The sequence below is a fragment of the Megalops cyprinoides genome, chromosome 1 (genome assembly GCF_013368585.1).
Source record: "Megalops cyprinoides isolate fMegCyp1 chromosome 1, fMegCyp1.pri, whole genome shotgun sequence".
In the NCBI taxonomy this organism is placed as follows: domain Eukaryota; kingdom Metazoa; phylum Chordata; class Actinopteri; order Elopiformes; family Megalopidae; genus Megalops; species Megalops cyprinoides.
Genome location: NC_050583.1, coordinates 17,095,941 through 17,116,422, shown reverse-complemented (window position 1 = coordinate 17,116,422; position 20,482 = coordinate 17,095,941). Strand labels below are relative to the sequence as shown.

Here is a 20,482-nt window from a genome sequence, read left to right as displayed (position 1 = left end):
GGTGAAGCCCAGTGAAACCTTAACAGGGGTGAAGGAACATAGTGGAAGGTGGTTTCCCAGACTGTGAATGACAAGGGAGGAAAGCCCACTTTTTCCGGCTTATAAGTATGTGAACAGTATGACTTAATGTGAACATGGAGCTAAATAAATGTCAAGCTTCATCCAACATTTTTGGAAGGAGATGGCATTTCCATTGCTTACAGTAAACGAGGGGGAAGTAATGGTTAAATGTTATCCTGTATGCAGTCTTGCAGATATACACACAGCTATGTTACACGGTGTACCCTTGTGCAAACCATGAAGATGACAACAGACACCCTATCATATAGAGATGGCAAGGACTTACATCACAGAGGTGTGCTTACTATAAGAGCACTGCTGAGCTCTGGCATTAAGCTGCATTACAAGGAAATGACCCACACTGAAATTCATTTACACATGCAGTATAGTTGAAGGTCAGAGGAGAGACCCAAAAGGTAAGAAGACCTAGTATAATCCAGTCTGCTGTGTGATAATGCTGTCGTAGCACTGTGTGCATTTCTAATGCCTTGTGCTATATCTGCCCCTGTGAGTAGATAAAGAATGCCACCAGTCCACCTCATCTTTCAGTACCGTGATTTCAACCCCCCCCCCCCCCAAAAAAAAACCCTCAGAATGTGACCTTTGCCACTGTGCAGCATGAAGCAGATGGTGTCACCGGGTGTTAAAATACGGCTTTCTACACATGAACTTCTGGAAGGCAAGATAATGACCTGCTGCCACAGTGCGAGACAGTGGCGGAGTGAGAGAAAGAGTGAAGCAGGAAGCGCACACATGCAGAAAACGCAAAACCGAGACACTGAGAATCACAAGAAACCGCTCCGCGAAAACCAGGTGAGGAGAACTTTAAAAACAACCCGAGCAGACCCCTGAGGGTGAAGGATGGGAGGGTGGGGGACAAAAGCAGGAGTCCTGGGAGAAATACTACACAGTTCCAACTAGGCATGCAGACAGAGGTACAGTACGAGACTATTACCATAACTGGGCGGCAGTGTAGCATAGTGGTTAAGGAGCAGGACTCGTAACCGGAAGGTTGTTGGTTCGATCCCTGCTGGGACGCTGCTGCTGTACCCTTGGGTAAGGTACTTAACCCACAATAGTAAATTGTGGTGCTCAGTAAATATCCAGCTGTATAAATGGATAACATTGTAAAGAACTGTAACCTATGTAATGTAATGTAATGTAACTGAACACTGAGCACATAGCCACTGTTTCAGAGCATTATCCATTGAAGTGTGTGTACTTACACACAAACACACAGGTTGCTAAAAATCTGCTCTGCAGCAGCCAGAGAAAAGTGTCTCCTGTCAGCATCCAGACACCTGAAGAGCCCGCCCACACACAAGCGCGCGCACACACACCTCCTCCCTCAACAAAGTTCTTCTGACTGTTTGTCCGTAGGCTAAACAGTTCATCCAACCTCCCCCCGCTTCCTGTAATTACACTCTTCAAAAAGCATGGCACGTTTCTTTTCTTTCAGCCACAGATGCAATAAATTCAACATTCTGGGGATTTTGCAAATGGTGGTGAGTGACTTAAAACGTAGCAAACCAAATATCCACCAAATATGAAGTGGAAATTATTGGCTGGTTTGTAAAAATCCAGTACGACTGTAACCGTGGCATTCCATCAGAGAAATTAAATGAAAAGAGTGGTGCGCTGGCCTTTGAGATTTTTATTTTAGAACTCAAACATTTTAATTAAATGTCCTCAAAATGAGATCACCAATTACCTCAGTTTGTATGCCACATTTTCATAAGAAATGCACATTTTCATTAATTCAAAGCCACATTAGCAACATCACCCACAACATCAAAATTGATTTTACAGACTCACAGATGTTTAGGAATTAGTCATATGCTGAAACATACTCTTTATGCATTTTCCAGAGAATAGAAGGAATCACTGACTTTTTATGTAAATATACAGTACAGTACTTTAATGAGTATTCCACTTTCCACTGCTCACTTGGATACAAAAACCAAAAGCATGCAAAATCCCTCATCCTCAAATGACTGACTTTATAGGAGAATGACCTCCAGCCACAGAGTCAGCAGAATGGGGACAGGGCTGCAGGTGCTAGAATCTGCCTCTCTGACCTCAGCTCCAGTCAACTGCCCACGTTACAACAACACCCAATAGTAGTATCTGCAGGGCAGGACACATGCCTCCCACACAAAGAGGCCATTTTGGCCTACTTTAAAAAAATAAAGTCACATTTCATTATAGTCAGTGGTGACTTCCACACTGTCGCCATGTGACTTTTTTCCCCTTGCTATGCGACTGCTTAGCCTGGTTTGCTCTCTGTCATGTTGCTTGGTGATGCCTACCCTCCCAAGCTATAAATCTGTTCTGTGCTCACGCACCAACCCTTGCTCTTTCCTCACAACCGCAGCCCCCTGAAATTGCTTGAAGTACTCAGTTCTGGCGCAGAAATGCAGCATAACAATCAAAGCTATCAAGAATAAATTACTACATATACATTTTGGTTCAGGAGCTGTGTCACTACGGTTTATGTGAAAATGAAGGGTTGAACACAAGGCCCTGACACTCATCACAGATCAGCACTCTCCGGGAGTGAGACACCTGCCATTTCAGACGGCTTTAGTCAAATTGACTCCCTCTACAGGTAAAGCATAGCTCAGAAGCTGTATTTATATTATTCACGCTCTGTGTCATTTGAAAATGAAGGCCGTCAGTAGCAACCAGCCTGACTGTAGGGAACATGGGATTCAAGAGCTGACCCGCAGCCTACACTGAGGGCATGTTTGTGTCAAAACTAACCCAGAATGCACCTCTCTATGACACCTGGAGTGAAAATCCAGGCTGAAACATTGGACATGGATGCTGTACCAAGAACTTGAATATTTCAAAAACAACAAACACACTGATATATAATAAGTATCAACTCAGCACCAAAACAGCAGCCGCTGAAAGGACACTGTATCTCCTCGCCTTGAAATTGAATCTGATTCTAGACAGTGAGGAGAGGACATTGAGGCAAAAGTCCTTAGACATGCAGTCCTTGGACAGTATGTCCTCAGCAATGCCTTGAAAAACATGATTGAGACAAACAGGCTGAAACTATGCTCTTAATGAAATTATCAACCGGCAATGTTTCTGTACATGTGCAAGTGAAACCGGCTAATAAGAACTGAACTGCCATGCAAGCAGTGCAAGTCTGAGAGGATACTCTGAACTCAAAGCACTCAAGGAAGTCTCAGATATTTAGTCTATTAAAAGAAGCCTGGAATCTAAACTCACCTTGAACTAAGAGTGATTTTGAAAGCAGATGTATATAATTGCCTGCAGCAAATTGCCTTGAATGTTTGCCCTACAATTTGTTGATACATTGCAATGGATCAAAATCAACTTTGAACAATCCCTAATGTAGGCAAAAAAGAAGGGAACGAATTCAAGTAGGGAACAAATTCAAAAAAGGCAAAATTACACAGAGCCTCTAAACATGACAAGCAGTCAGAGTGAACCTGATGAGGAAGAGCCCTCCCCACCTTGCTTGACTGATTGCCAAGCGCACTGAGGAGCTGCAGACACATGAAAAAAAGGAGAAACGAGAGCAACACAGGCACCTTCTCTCTCCTTTCTCACCACTGCAATGTGAAACACTAAGCAAAAAAAGACTTGTGTAGCACTGAACTTAACGCAAAGCTAAAGTGCCTATATCTGCTCTCTCACCTTGGTAATAAACTCAGTCCCTCTCTCCCTCTCTCCCTCTCTCTCTCTCTCTCTCTCTCTCTCTCCAGCGAGGACACAAGACACCTGACAAAGTTTCTCGCGAGCCAAACGTAGTTGCACAACCTCCCTCTCTCGCGCGCGTTGTCTGTGCGAAACCCCTGCTGCAGCCTGCCTCTGCAGGTAGAGCAGCTGTGAGGAGAATAAGAATTCAGAGAAACAACGGCACCGTGAACATAAAGAGACACTGAGCTTTCTCACTTACCCACCCTTCCCTGCTCACTCTCAATCATCCCGTTGTGAGCTCCAGCTGCACTCACAGGCACTCTGAAGCCCCGCCCACTCCCTCATCACGTGACACACAGCCAGGCATACCACACCCCTCATTCATTGGTCGTCAATGGGGAGCATTGTGGATGCAGCCTGCGTCTGCTGTAGCAGAGAGAGCTGGCATCTTTACCCCTTTTTAGCTCTGTGGTGCAAAGCCTCTTCACATAGCATGCAGCACAATGTGAATCCAGGCTGTCATTGCATTGTATTTGGGTCTACGGTCCCCCCCCGGGCTAACTTCAGATGAAACAGACAGTTCTCTGTCCTTTGTGTCATCAAAGAATTTATAGCTTTCAAAAAGCCCCCCCCCCAAATCCTCCCCAAATGATGATTCAGCAAAACAGTTGTTCTCTGAAAAGGGTTTTCAGGTATTCATGGATTTGAGATGAACTCAGAAACAGAAATATGTCACATTGCAATGGTTATGGCAGTCCATGAATATGCTCCTGGTGCAAATTATTTACTCCAGAATGAATTCACTCCAACATGAATTCCCTGCCTACCCACACAACAAAATGAATAACAAGGTAGAACAGGGCTAAATTAAGAATAATGTGCAATAATGTGAATATAGATATAAATCATGGTTTGGAAGTCATGTCAATATGACATGTCAATATGTCATGTCCACAGTTTCAAGCAGATTATGTATTTGTAGATTTGTATCAATAACTACTTTGCATCAGATAACCAACATATGATGCGCCATACTGCATTTGTGCTAAAAGTAGCTCTTAAACAATTCTCCTTTTCAAATAGAGACTTCTTACAAATATTGAGATAAACCAAGGCAATGTTTAATACAGCCAAAGGTTGTTTCTCATCACAGGTGAAGCTGTGTATCACCAGCAAGCAACCGTAGCAGGTTGTCTGTGACCACAAGTGGTTCAGCATCTAAGGTGAAGCTGAAAGGGTGACACTACGCTATGTGATGGATGCTGACTGACTGTTTATGTACAGAAAACGAGTTAACACAATGCATAAATTACTTGTCACTGCAAGAGAAGTGACTTTGTTTGCAATGTAATGCACAAAAAGAAAAGGTATATCTAAAAATAACTAAAGTTTACAGCACTTTACGCAGTCATTTGGCACAATGTGGTTGATGCTCTTTAGAGAGCAGCAAATGTGTTTGTTGAGAGAGGAATAACATCTTTCTCCACTTTCTTAACTGCATGTAAATAATAACTGAAATGAAACCCAAGAGGTTTGTCATCAGAACTTCCCTGCTTACAATTAAGAAAAAAATTTTGAGTTATGGCGCTGTATTTTCCAAAAACTAGCTGGCTCCCAGAAAATCGGGTTTGAATCGTAGCATGTCTCGATCCATATTTGTGTTTTGTTTTGGTTTGAATTCGTTCCCTCATGCAGCCATTTTGATGTTGCTCAAAGTCAGCAACATGTCCATTATGAGCTCATACAAAGAGGCAACTGAAACCCCAGCAGTCCAAGTTCTCCCTGGAGATAGCTCTGTGTTCCACAGTGAGATCAGGTTTGATTGTGGGAGGCACAGAGAGCTGTGAGCGTATGGAACAAATTACCAAACCAGCCCAAGGATGCTCACTAAAGCAGCTCTCTGCCTTGCATGACTATCTACTATCTGCATAGATAAGCGAGAGCTGCACATATGACTTCCTCATGCATGAGGGATTTATGGTCTAATGCAACCAAAGGACAAGATATACATTTTTATATCAGGTAAAGAAACACATACCCTTTTGCATTTTTGTACAATCAGAATGACAGCCTTTAAAAAGATCATCCGCCATGTACAGTGAAGCTTGGGGCTCAAAGCTGCTGCCACCCATGCAAGCATGTCAGGACCAGAACCTCCAGAACATGTAGCAGCAGCTGGCTTCCTGCTGATGTATTACATTCATGAAAATACCAAAACTGAAGCAGATTTTACTTGTTTTTAACATATTTTAGATTTTCTTTTGAAACCAGAGCCCTTCTTGCAACAGGAAAATTCATGCTTTCATTTTCACCCGTAATATTTTTAATGTGCTGGGGAAACCTGAATTTCATGTTTGAACAGCGACCACAAAGTGGATAAACTGTCGGAATCTGTGGTTTTAACAGCGAAGCCATTTGTTTAACAGGAGGCTTTTTCTATCACGGTGTTTCCGCAAGCTGAAAGCCGTTGAAGCTTTCCCAGCTGTGTTGCTCAGTTCTCCGCCAGTCAGCTCCCAGGACACAGGAAAAAGTCTGTGTGGACGGTGCTGTAATCAAAGGCTAGCCTGTGCTGTATCCACTGACAGGATGCAAAGCTTCCACAAAGCCACAAAACACACATTCTAACCATCTTTTCCCCCTTGTCTTTTTCCATTCCTCCTTTATCGTCTTTAATCAAGTATTAGTTTGGCTACATTTATCTAGGCCTACTCCACAGCGTCTTTAAAGATAAAGGGGAAGAGGAGAAGGAGGAGGAGGAGGAGGAGGAGAGAGAGAGAAAGAGAGAGAGTGAGAGAGAGAGAGCAACATCTTTGTTATAACCATGGAGAGCCCTTATTTGAGATAAACAATGGTCGTATGCCAAGAGAGAAAAGAGAGGGGTTTTGAACTTTTCCGATCCCCCCCTAAATTAAAAGATGAAAACACAACCTCCTTTGAATTTAACACAAACCATTCGCAGCCTGAAATTTTCAATCCGTTTCTGCCTTCAACAGACACGGATACTTACAGAATTCCGTTGCCTCCGGAGCTACGGATTCTCAACTACAGGCGGGTCTGGTCTGTCCTCCCTCCCAGCGAAGAGCCGCGGAGCTGAACTTTCAGATGTGGAGGTTTTCATGCAGCTACGCTCTCAATCTGACCGCCGCTCAGCACTGAGCACAGAGTTTACTCTGCGCCTTCAACCTTAATAATAAACACTGGTCACGGATCAGTCCCCGCGGGAAGTCCATGCTCCTAATTCATCACAGCAAGGGGAGCCGTGTGAGTCACCCTGGAAAAAAAAACGCAATCTGTAATTATATTTTTTGGTGGTTGTTCTTGCAGGCTCGCGTTCTGATGTCGAGGATCGATTGCGCAACTTTCCAGCGCAGGGAGGACAGCGCTCAGAGTCAGAGTGATCGGGAATGAAAATCCTTCACTGCTTCATGGACTGGAGAGGGAAACGAAGGTCCCGAACGACACATGAGATCTAGTGGGATATGCTGACAAGCTAGCATTATAAAGCTCCCTGCAGGAACCGATAAAGTATGTTCGCTGGTCAAGAAACGTTACTCAGGCTACTCATCTATGTCGTCTTTTTTGAAGCTATTGGTTGATGTTTTCCCTTTTGAAAGTCACAAACAAAAATAAGTAGTATGAGAAATCCCTCAAAATCAGTAACTGAACTGCTTACCAAATCCTATAAGCTAGCAAGCCTCTACTAACAACTGACAATTTCAGTGGTGATTCTTGTCTATCTGGAAACCAGAAATAATATGTAGAGTATTACTGAAGCAATACCTCTGCCCTTTGCTCCAGAAACACCACTGTACAGCAATGTTCCAACTCGCATTCCTCTCTGCAGAAACATTCCCTTGTGTGACATTACCACTATGATTGCACGGAAAGTTGTAATGGCGTACTACGTTGTATTGGCAAGGCCGCTACAGATAATTAATCCCAAGGTAGTGGCATTTGTTTATGCTACGCACCCCAGTGATTAAGAAGAAACAAGAGTTCAGTCGAGCGGATAAGGGCTTTGTTTGAGGCACACTCATTAATCCCGTACTTTCCAGTTGTGGATGCATTCTCCGTGTATTATCTCAGGTCAAATGCATAACAGACAAACATCAGCCATATTCTGCGGTACAGTGCTGTGTCTGTAATAATAGTATCACTATCAACAATAGGATTTGACAGCACTATAGAGTTGGCGGTATAACATGTCCACCACCAATGTGCAGCTCCTCTCCAGAAATTCATTGTAGTCGAAAGGAAAGGATTTATTCGGCCATTTAAGCAAGGGGGCCAAGGAGGGGAAAGGTTTTTTAGATCTCCAGACGGAAAAAAAGAAACATGGTATTTAACAAGCAGACTGTTGCTAATGTCTCTGCATAACATCTCCTGTAGTACAGTGCCCCCATCATTGCTCTGGAACACAGCTATTATAATGTCCAAAAGGAAAGTCACACTCCTACCTTCTATATCACATGCAGTGAACTGGTTTTCTTGTGATGCCTTTCATCCTAGTTTTGACCAGGCACAGCACTACCTGGATTATCCACTTTACAGCATTTTGTTACAACTTGATATGGCTGCCTGCAACTAATCTCATCACCAGGAGTTACTACATTTTTACAGAGCCACAAGTTACCTGATGTTGTTTTCTATTAAGCTTTTCCTTAGTCCCAAAGGAATCAATACCAGAGAAGTTTCAACATTAATCAGAAAAATACACAGTGCAGAATATTATTTATTTTTGGTTAAAAGTTATACAGTTAATCATAGGAATTACCAACAAAAAAACTCTTGAGTCATCAAAATTCATTGACTCCAGAGAGATCCCACGAGCCAGTCTTTGCCAGTCAGACCTTGCCAGTGCTTTTATCAGCGTACTGCAGCTGAGTGATAGTGACTTTGCTGGTTGACTCAAACCCAGGCACCAAGGCTGCATGAAAGGCAGGTCCAGAAAAGAGCAGCTGCCATTGCAGGGTTCCTAACTCTGAATGGGGTCTTGGCTAGGGAGAGTTAATCCCCTATCGGTATCAAACAACTGGCCTGAATCCTGTCTATCCTTGTGGTTAATGCTGGGATAAGGTCTGTGGTATGTCAAGACTGCAGCAGAAAGGTCTGTTACAGCCAGCATGAGACACCATTAATGTCTCAAGCAACCAAAGACCACTGCTATACACAGAACTTGGCTAGAGACAGAACCACTTCTATACCTAATGGCTGCAAACATTACATTACATTCTTTAGCAGATGCTCTTACCCAGAGCAACTTACATAGGTTACAGTCCTTTACAATGTTATCCATTTACCCAGCAATTGCTGAGGCAATTGCGGGTTAAGTACCTTGCCCAAGGGTACAGCAGCAGTTCCGCAGTGGGGAATCGAACTGGCAACCTTTTGGTTATAAGTCCAGCTCCTTAACCGCTATGCTACACTTACTTACAACATCACAGCTGCTAGGAGGAGGACAGGAGGACAGCTATACACAGTTGCTAGTGACTGGACCACTGCAACACCCAAATGGCCAGAAACAGAACCACTTTTAGAAACAGTGACTAGAGACAGGGGGCTCTGCTGGGGACAGGGGTGGGTAGGTTGGCCAAGGTACCCTCATCTCACTGCTCTCTGGCACCCTGTGATTGATATGGCACTAGCAATTTATTTAGATGATCTTTGAGGAGTAGCGATGCTTTAATGATCACCCACTCCGCTGTGGTGTGCTATGTGGCTTATAGTGTGAAAAATAGCTGTTGGCTCCATGCAAGCATATCTGAGGATTACATCTATCCCACCTCAACACTCCTGCATGAGTGCAGAATTGGCAATTCTCAAATAGGATTGCATAAAGGGGAATAAAGCATTAAAAAGCATTAAAAAACACTCTTACAGACAACACTACCACACAAAGCGGCAAGAAAAAGGTCCACTACTCACACAGTGGTTACAGACGGAACAACTGCTACACTCAGCGGCTATAGAATAATGGACCTGACATCAAGGCCTCATCTTCATACGCAAGGCCCCCAGACAAAGGTAAGAGGTTTCACTTTGTTTCATTTATTCAAATGTCAGTGTGGAAAGAAGCAGCACTGTGGAAAAGACAGAACGGTTCCGGAGCCGGGAGCAGTGATCCCCACACGGGTCACAGGAAGTGGTGTGTGTAAGAGTGTAGTGGGGGTCTGCTGGAAGATAGCAGCCCAGCAAGAGTACACACAGCAGGGGGGCCCTGGCAGACGTCAGGGGAAGGATCACTCTGCAGGACTCCTCCGTGGTGGGAAACTTCTCTAACCCCAGACCTCCGCCAGCGGCACAGAGCAAGCGGACGTTTCCGCAGACCCTTATCTGGAGGCGGCTCTCCGTTTCCACTGGAAAGCCTACTCCAAGAGTCAGAGACCAACTCTGAACTCCCGCCCCCAGACCTCTGATGCAGTGTGAATTAACCTCACTCAAGCGGAATTGGGGATTGGTGGGGGGGGGGGGGGGGGCTTCCTGCCCTGATACACACTATGGACACACACATTGGCTTTGTGAAGACATCAGCTTCTGCCACCTCTGAGAAAAACAGGGGGGATTAGCATCAAGAATAGAGATTATCAAAAATTTCAGCTATGGTACTTGTTTTCCTTCAAAAGCACTTCCCTCCAAGTGTACTGCTGCCTCATGGGAATTTTTTTACAACAGCATAAGAGCACACCAATTAAAATTTCATCATTTATTAACAGTATCTGCCTGACATCCTATCTTGGGGAGGTTCAGACAGGAGGAGGTACTTACTTTACAGGTGGCTAAAAATAATAGGGGAAACAGAGAAGCAAACACTTTCACTGAAAGTCTGTTACCAGGGCAGAGGACAGCCGTGAATGCCACTGCTCATACTGAACACGGTCCTGGAACGGCAGCCAGAGATCAGAGGCCGCATGTGTATGTGAGTGCATGTACATTCATGTGCACAGGCGTGTGTGACGCGTTTGTCTGCTGCAGGTTGTTTTCACCCTGATTTACATTACATTACAGTACATTATTGTCAATTAGCAGATGCCCTTATCCAGAGCAGCTTAGTTTACAATTTTATCTATTTATACCGCTGGATATTTGCTGAGGCAATTCTAGGTTTAGTACCTTGCCCAAGGATACAGCAGCAGTGCCCCAGTGGGGAATCAAACCAGCAACCTTTCACTTACAAGTGCTGCTCCTCACCACTATGCCGCCATGCTGTCACAAGATCTAGTCACTCTCCACTGACACTACCTGCCTGTCTGTTGCACACACAGATCAAACATCACCTGTGTGACAGCGCCCCTTACTGTTTATTGCAGAACCTGCACAGTAGCTGGGGGCTGTTAGCTACAACCAATTAAAATGCAACTCCCCATCTGTGGTGTGCAATTACCTCAGTCCTGCACCTTTAAAGAAAACCGAGGCAAGACTACATTTGGAAGGAATGCAGCTCTATAAACAGCTGTGCAGCCTCAGATTAGCAATGGTGCCATACTCCACGAGTAACCTTTTGCTGCCAATAACTACTTCTGATTGATTCTTTTTTGCCTTGCCTCCCCACCTACCTCTCCAGAAGACCAGTGTAATTACATTGCTGGAAGTGCTGAGTAACAGACTATGACCAGCAGAGCATGCAATTACACTGTGAGATTACTGACCTGGGCCACACCACTGCCCAAAGCTGGGGGATGTCTGTGTCTGACTGCCTGCTCCCTTGGTATTGGGACAAAGCTCAGACTACCTCCTTCACCGCAATAATTTCTTCCTCTAGAGACGGCGTTTGTGGAACTGGTGGGATTCTAAATCCTTGTCAGACTCCCCCCTCATATATTCTCAGAAGAAATCAAATCCAAAAGAATCACAAGCACAAGCATATGTCTATTTTAAGCACCTGGTTGTGTTAAATGCTTTAATTCCTGTTTACACTTTCTGTCGGAGTGGATCAGATTGGCCGCTCTCTTGGGAGCAAGCAGCAAAGTATTCATCTGTGAAAGTTTACTATTTCCAGCTGTTGTGATTTTCACGGCACCCAACATGTTTTCTACCACAAGATCTATGTAAAGGGACAAAAACTTTGGATGTCCCTGAGACAACGTTCAATTCCCTCCCTGTAATGGTGATCATCTCTCTCAGACACGTCTTTGAGAAATTAAGAAAATGTATTTTTGTTAGGATATTGTCTTCAGCTGACTTCTCTGAGGAAACAAAACAAACATTTACCCCCACCTTACCCTTAGAAAAACACAGAGTTCCCTGATTTTCATATGATAAATGATAAGATAAAAAAACACAAACAACAAAAAGAAACCAGATCGGTTCTTGAATATTCCAAAAGGAAGCACCTTCATCTGATAGCAGAGATTTATTTTACGGAAGAACTCACAACCTCCCGCTTGAGAGGTGTAACCACTTCCATCTGCTCCACTCACTCACAATCTGCAGATGAGTGTGGTGCAGAAATCCTCTATCACACACCTCACCTCACAACTTACATGTGTGAACATATAGATCAGTTTTTAGTGATGAGAAGGTCAGGTCATCATTTTGGCTCTTGGGGAAGCTGAAGACATGGAGAGCCAAAAAGGGATCCAATGTCCTGACAAATGATGAACTGTCTGACTAGAATTACATGATTTGCTAAGGGAGGGCAACGAATTAGGGCCAGGTTCTCACACGTTGCCAAAATTTGCACAGGTTGAGAAGGGTGGAGCGGCTTTGGGGTACTCATAAAGAGCTGGACCCATTGTAAAAGGGCAGGGCAATGCTTGCGAAACAGGCTGATAAGAGACTTCTAAAAAGCCCTGGATTTCAAGAGGGGAAAGGTAATGTGTGTCAGGACTCCGCAGCAACTGAGTTTTGTCTTCCATTCCAGTTACAAAAGAACAGTAAAGTAAAAGTCTTTCCAAGAATAGTACAAAAACAGCAATAAACTTGTGTTAACAATACAAATGCACACAATGAGGTGCAAAATACCGTTACCACAGCACAGCTCCTGCGGGCCGCTGCTCCAATCAGCCTGGGATCTTTTTTGCACATCTGCCACTCTGGAATACATGGCTCCAGGGCCTTCCTGCTCTCCTCTCAAGGGTTCATCTGGTGTGAGACTCTCAGAGGTTCATGTTGTGACACACAGGATAGCGAACGGAGCCAGACAAAACACTAGAAGGCTCGCCCCAACGTGGGATGGCCTCTGACTCGAGGAAACCTCTGTCATCGCTAATTTTCCACTTGTGTACCAGCGGTTTTGAGGTTGGGGGGCAGCTGTGAAATTACTACACTATAGGTGTTTGGTTACAGACCCTGGAATGCAGGCGTAGCTGATGATAAACCCCCAGCCAACCCACCCTTCCTTGCTCCCTCCCTCCCTCAAAAGGTTAAGAAAACGGGACCTGGGCGTCTCTTCTTTCCTCGTGTCATTTCAACACGCTCGGGTGAGCTCTGATTGCTGCTACTTACGGACCCTTCACGTGGCTCCTATGCCGTCACGGGTCTCTTTCAAGGTGTCATCAGGCCGTGTCAGTGAGGGGCCAGCGCAGCCAGGCGTGCTGCAGATGGGGGGGGGGGGGGGGGTCCATTCAGGCCCGGCTTGTCCGCAGCTGCCCGGGCGCTCCTGTGCGGACCGCCTGCCACGCTCTGCCTCCTCTCTGGATGCCTCCAATCTATCAGCCCCACTGCAGCACACAGCTTTCGCTCCTTCTCTCAGTGACCGAGTTCTTCCCCGCTCAGTTTCACACCTGCAAATACTTGACTGCCTTCCCAGGGGGTCACCGGGGAGAAAGGTCGTGTTTTTTCAGAGGTGAGCAAATGAAGGAGGTGAGAAAGGGTTGTTGACGGTGCTTTATGTCCAGGTCAGAACATTATTGACAATGACTCAGCAGCTCGGGCTCCTCTCACCGTGTTTTAATTTAGGCAATGCACCTGCCATGCTGCCAGACCCCAGGATAACAAGCAGCAACATTAATGAAATGTAGATACAGCAGTCTCATTAGACCCGTATCATTAGACTTCATTCCTGAGAAGAGAAAAAAAAGAGCAGTCACCTGCCCCATGCGAAAGAAGAACCTTTTTAGGCATATGACTCATGGACCTGGACTCAATAATTACTATGCATGACAACAGCAAACTTCAGAGGCTCTTATTGTGGAGTGGCAGTGTGAGAACTGCAACATTCAAGCAACTGCCCACTGATCATATGCTTTGTGGGAAGATCAGGGCGTGAATCACAGACATTGGGAAATAGAGTCTACAGCCATGTAAAGAACTATACTTACAAACTACAGTATATATTTTTTATTCTTTAATATAACCTGTTTGTCACAGCTTATGCTACATTCTGTACAAAATGCTGCCCTCATAATGAAAGTACACAACAATAGACCAAATACAATGATGATAAAGATGATGATGATGATGCTGATGTGATAAGCTATTGACTCAAGCTAAGACGTAAGCTAACAGAAACATGCTGATCATCTTAGGACTGCTGTTACTGTTCAATGGTCTCCTAAGAACAAACACTAAAGCGAACTTCAAATCTGCAAGATTTGCTGTTTTGGCAACCTGACGTCGAAATGCACTGAAACGTGTACACAGTTGAATGGTTTAGCGGTGAGGAATGCTCGAATATAACAAGCTCGATAATGTCTCGGGTTCGGTTCAGCGCAGACCACTGAGCTGCGCTGGAGTGTTTTTCTGAACTGGGCTGGTGACGCTCCAGAGGGACTGCAGCGAGGTCAATACGAGGGGAAACAATCGCTCTGACAGCAGGCGGAAGGAAACCGGGGAAGTGTGCGTGTACGCATGTGAGGTCATTTCCTTTTGGAAAAAAAGAACTTGAAAGGAAGCAGCCTATCTGACACATCCACAACAAATGGACACCTCTATCACACAGCGGAAAAAAGTTCTGAATGCGGTCACTCTATAGCCGGAGCAGAAGTGCTCGTTCACTATTAACTGGCCAAGGAATACTATTTTGTACATGACATCCACTTTAGTAGAATAGATACATTTTTTCAGTTATACAACTTCAGACTTTAAAATTGATTAATTGTAGTGTATTATAAGTACTTAGGAGCTTTGAAAATGATATAATGATACTCCTTCTGTTTCAATGAAACTGGCGACCTGCTGATTACATCTTCACATACTCAGACAGAGCACTCCATCAGGGTGGCCTAGGGCCTCAAGGCGGGGTCACGCTTAATTTGGGGAGAAAATGACCTTAATAAGACCAGTCCCTGTAGGCAAATAACTCACTCAGACCTCCTGAAGTGAGAAGGAACTCAGCAGTGTAATACAGAGGTAGAAAATCCCTACATACCCCTCTTCCCCAGATGGAGCACAGCAAGACCTCCTCATATTTATTTATTTGGCAGACACACTTATCCAGGGCGACTTACATAACTTTGTGTTTTTAAGATATCATCCAATAACACAGCAGGGTATTTTAGTAATGTAATTCAGGTTGAATATCTTTCTCATACAATGGCAGTAGCCCACTTGGGAACTGAACCTAATACTCAGATACCTTAACCACTGCAATCCCAAGAAATATGACATGGCCAGCAAGTTATACTATTTGTTTGCTTAGCAAACACAATTATCCTGGGAACCTTCCATACCTGTCAGTCTTTACCAATTACCCACTGCAGCATCTGGGTATGCACTTAAGGTAATTCAGGCACCTGGTCGTTGATCCTACAACCTTCAGGTTACAAGCCAGGCAGTCAATTATAGTTTTACAAACAAGGCTATTTTGTTTCCTGAGATAGCAGGTATGTAAGAATACTACCTGCTGTCAGACCCTGTGGGTCACCAGGGACATTGTGAAGAGCACGTATGTAAAACGAAGACAGTACTCTGAAAGTTTATAGCTCTGAGGAGAGCTCTTATAATTCCTGTTTATAAGGCTAAATCTCCCGATGAGGGCCAAACCCAACATACAAATAACTGCATTAGGTCAGATCATAAAAACAGTGCCTTGTCTAAAAATGGATAACCTTACACTATTCTGCATGATGTTCTGACACAGACAAAGCAGCTTTCATCCCCCGAAAACCAAGGAGGTGCAACCCTCAGCAATCTTCACACTGTGGACCCTCTGTCTAAATGCTGACATATTAGATCATAGTTGGCTTTTCACATTGCCTGTCTTTTTTTCCACAAGTTTACAGGAATCTATTTGGCCCAATTCTGCCTCCCTCTCTTGGGCCGAGAAGCGTTCAATCTGCACTGTGAGTAGAGGACCAGTAATCGAACCCAAATGTGTCAGACGCTGCCTTTCAAACATCTTGAAAATGTTTCCCCCTAGACTGGATATTTCTCCTCTGTCTCATGCTTCCAAAGAGGAAAATTTGAGCCATTGCACTGAACAGGAATCACGGCACTAATGGACACGTACCATAACAGCGACTTTAATCAAACAGGCCTTTATAACTCTCTCAGAACAAAAAGTGGGTATTATGAATTGCTTTCCTGTTTTTGTCCTGTGAGTTATATTAATCCACATTAACCACACGCCACATATTACTTCAGGCTCTATGACATATTGTGCTGCAAAAATAATCTCATTTAGTCAATTAAGGACTTATGAATTATTACAACAAACCCTTCTCACAAGATTTTAGAACAATAAATCCTCACTTCGTTCAATATCGTGAGGGCCCTTGGTCAAATGCACATGTGGCGTGAAAATGAGCAGGGGACGTGGTGACAGACAGAGCAGTGACTTACTCTCAGAGGAAGCGTAAACACTGCAAATGGAAGGGTCCCTATTTTTACACTGCGCCGTTATGAAATCCAGATTTGGAATGTCACACCTCCCTGCACTCCCGGCCGGGTGTAGACCACCAAGCCCTTTAGAGTAGAAACACATCAGCACATGGTCTGTGTCACCCTCTCTCAAACTACCACAGCCAAACCTGCTGAATTCATTTCACACTTATTAGATATATCACACAGCTACACAACAACGAGGGAAAATTCCCCCTTTCTGGGGTGTGTTACAATGTGTGTGTGTGTTTTTGTGACAGTTGTTAGCTTTGTGCACATGGAGCTCTCTGAAATGGTGCTGTACAGTAAATGTTTGCCTGTGTTTGCCTGTTTGCTCAATGGGTGCGAGAAACAGAATGTGTGAGTGACCGAGTGTGTGAATGAGTAAGGGAGTGGGTGACTGAGTGTGTGAACGAGTGAATGAGCAAGTGACCAGTTAGTGGGTGTGTGAGTGAGTGAATGAGTAAGTCAGCCATTTAGAGAGAGTGTGAGTGAGGAAGTGTGTGAATGAGAGAGTGAGTGGAGGGACGGGCAGTAGGATTTGGTGAGGTCATTGTCTCCCCAAAGCCAGCAGAAAGGCAGCGACTGGAGCCATCAGAGGGGAAGTCTCTGATCTACGCTGGCCATGATCTCCCTCACACCTGTCCCTGTGACTAAGAGCAGCTCAGCCCAAGCAAGGCTACCTCAGGGATATAAAATGGGATTTACAGAAGTTACACAGCAGGCCCCCTAAGCCTTGGCTCTGTAGCACACACTTTATTCATACTCAACGTTTCCATCTTTATGCTGTATTTATTTTATTTTTACCCAGTCGTGACTCAGTTACAACTTAATCATATGCATTTCTGACATTTCTCAGAGAGAGTAACATCGCGTACACCCTTTGAGGGTTTCTCTGTCATTAGTGTTACTCTGAAAAAGACGCAGGCAGACTGATTCAGCTGTAGCGCATTCACGATGAGATGGGCTGCCAGCCTGTTGGATCATACTTTGTCTGTACACTTCCTAATGGTGCACCAAGCTGAATCCTCCACTTTCTGAAATGCCGGCTAGTGAAAATCAATATTTATGTTTCATTTTCCAGTCGGACCAGATTAATCTCTCCTTATCTCATTTAAGTGCAATCTCACTGCTCTGTGATGTTTCTCCTGTGGTTTGACTGCCAAGACTAAACAAAGGCACTCCTCTCTCCACTGTCTGGACGCAATTCCCATATGAGGGAACTTAAAGGAGCTCTGCTCCTCTCCCTGGCTCAGTGGGCCTCTGCAGTCTCTCGTGTAGGAGCAGTGTTGATACTCAGTGACCCACACACACTTCACAGATCTCCAGCAGAGATCAAATGCTGGCCAGGGTAAATCTCCATCGCTTTGGTTAACTTCACTCAAATGCTTTTAATCTCATGTCTTTTGGAAAAAAAAAGGAAAAAAAACATGGCGACTTGACCATGAGATCTCATGATTCCTCTCCGTGAGCAAGTACTGTTGATGGTTTCACTCATTAAAAGAGCCCATTCATTAAAAGATCACAGTACTACACCAAGCAGAGCAGAGCAGTCAGCCCCCCAACAAAGTCAGCAATGCCACATTAGGCCCATTCCTCAGGGGAGTTAGTGTGAATGATCAGATGAGGCCCTTTCACGCTTAACTCATTCTTTCCAATAGGGACACTTCTGTCACTGACAACACAGACCCCCATATTACATTACATTACATTATTGGCATTTTAGCAGATGCTCTTATCCAGAGCGACTCACATAGGTTATTGTTTTTTACATGGTTATCCATTTACACAGCTGGACATTTACTGAGGCAATTATGGGCTAAGTACCTTGCAGCAGCAGCGCCCTGGTGGGGAATCTAACCAGCAAGTCGTGCTCCTTACCACTATGCTAAACTGCCAGCCCTATGGAGGACAGTTTGCTCAGCCTCACAACAGAAAAGGCTGTGATTCTGTGTTTCTGTGTTTTTGCAAAACACAGTAAAACTTTCACATGTCATGTCTCATTTGCTTAGACAGTATTTTGCCCTCTCTTTCATCCTCCCTCAAATCCTCACCAACTGCTTGGATTCAAACCCATGACCCTGTGATCCTCAGGTTCCACTGCAGCCCTATAATCACATAACATCCCACCCTGGTAAATTCTCATGTGCCTTACTTAGAGTATGGCCACTTTTTACAATCTTACAAATTTCTGTCTAGCAGAAAAACATGTTATGCTTCCAATGTTACCTAAGCAATGAAATAGCAATGGGTGCAAATACTCTTTAAGGCCATTTAAGCCTCTCTAGCTCATAGTGATATCAACAGAGATCTAGATCTATCCACTAGCTCTTGCCATAGTTAAAAGAGTGGCCAGCTCTATATGGCCAGGGGCTCATTTCTAAGTCTGTATCATAGACAGGCATTGATAAATCATGATAAATGAGACAACTTTCTGGCAAACAAGGCGATATTAACTTTGTGAAATATGAAACGTAAAGTACAAAAATAAATAATTAAATAATAAACTATTATTTAAATGAAGTGAAAACCCTCTAAAAGCCACAGTGTTTAGAACTGTGGTAACAGTGGCAGAGGCAAGGGGGAGTCAGCATATAAGCTGTCTTACCATCAGGACTCCGCATGCAGACCTCCGCACGCGGTGGGTGTGCTTTGTTCTGGGCGTGGCCGGGCGGGACGCTGGGCGCATGGGTGATGTTGTTCACCGGGGACTTGGCAGGAGCCGGCACCTCAGGGGACTTGATGATGTTAATCTCAGGTCTGCGGGTCGGAGCATCCCCCGGGCTGGGGGGCTCCACCTTCCTGTGGACAGGCTCAGGGATCCTGGAGGCGGGTACGGGGCCCTCGGCCCTCCTGGTCGGTGGGGTCTCCTGGGGCCTGCTCAGGCTGATCTCCGCCCGTCTGTGTGCCATCTCTGGGGTTTTGCTGTGGCCGAGCACCTCTGGCCTCTTCAGCCCGAACCGGGAGATGCCGGCGCTGGGGGAGCTGTCCACCTGCTTGGAGGAAATGTCGATAGAAATCTCCGTCCTACGGGACACGGGCTCTGGGGTGCGTCCTCCCGGAAGCTCCGCGCGTCGCACGGTGGGCTTGGGTGAGCGCTGGTTGGCCTCTGGGGTCACCTTTGGGCTCAGGTCGGAATTGCGGGCCCCTTGGTCCTGGTAGCGCTGGCTCGGAGATGAAATCGGCGTCCTCAGGTTGGCCGTTCGGCGAGTGTGCGGGGAGGGGTGCGTTGACGTGTCTACGTCCTCCACTTCAAATGACCTCTTTAGAGCTGCAGAACAGGACACAGTTGTGGTCATTGACATTTACATTGATGAAGTTTGATCATATATTTAAAACACTGGACTGAGATCAGTTATGAACTGATACATGGTTGCAGCTCATATACCGAAAAAATATGAGTTCCATAGCAGCACTAAATTATATGTCAATGTCTAACTTCCTTGGCATATGAAAATATTCTGTTTAAAATTACATAAACTGAAATGTGTTTGTTTACAAACTTGAATTCCTTTACAAACACTCACTTACAGAACTCTAATGTGCTTTTATTGATTTGTTGCTAAACAAAAATCATTTGACGACACACAAGCATAAAAAAGATAAAGTATAGCAATAAGTAAACATTTCAGTCAACAATAAAACCCAAGTTATATCAGCATGAATAACTGCTGGGAAGGTCACAGCAGAGTAGTCTATCCAAAACACAGTCACAGTCAGCATCATGGGAACCCCCTTCCTCTATATAAATAAGCAAAGTCACCACCAGGAAAACGGCAAGATTATAAGGTATTTCAATAATAAAGCAAACCATGCAACCAACAAAGAAAATTAAAAGAAAACAGTAGACAGATGCAAGCAAAACACTTACACTGTTAGCAATAATCTCTTAAAGGAAGTCTTTCCCTGGGACAGAACAGTAAAAACTGCAGGCCAAGATCAAAATACTTTTTTGCTGGTGAGATGAATTTGGACAGGAACCAAT

The 20,482-nt window shown here is 44.6% G+C and overlaps 1 protein-coding gene across 8 annotated transcripts in view; it reads right to left on the bottom strand.

The window, feature by feature from the left end:
• Positions 1–20,482, bottom strand: part of sept9b (septin 9b) — a 76,996-nt gene that overhangs the window by 24,617 nt on the left and 31,897 nt on the right. For 4 of the 8 annotated variants that reach the window (XM_036530042.1, XM_036530034.1, XM_036530017.1 and 1 more), the window contains exon 2: positions 19,106–19,768. In XM_036530042.1, the coding sequence (XP_036385935.1) occupies positions 19,106–19,768 (663 nt within the window). Of the gene's footprint in view, positions 1–3,997; positions 4,065–6,745; positions 6,961–19,105; positions 19,769–20,482 lie in introns of those variants that run through there. The other 4 variants (XM_036530068.1, XM_036530076.1, XM_036530060.1 and 1 more) reach the window with 3 other exon arrangements.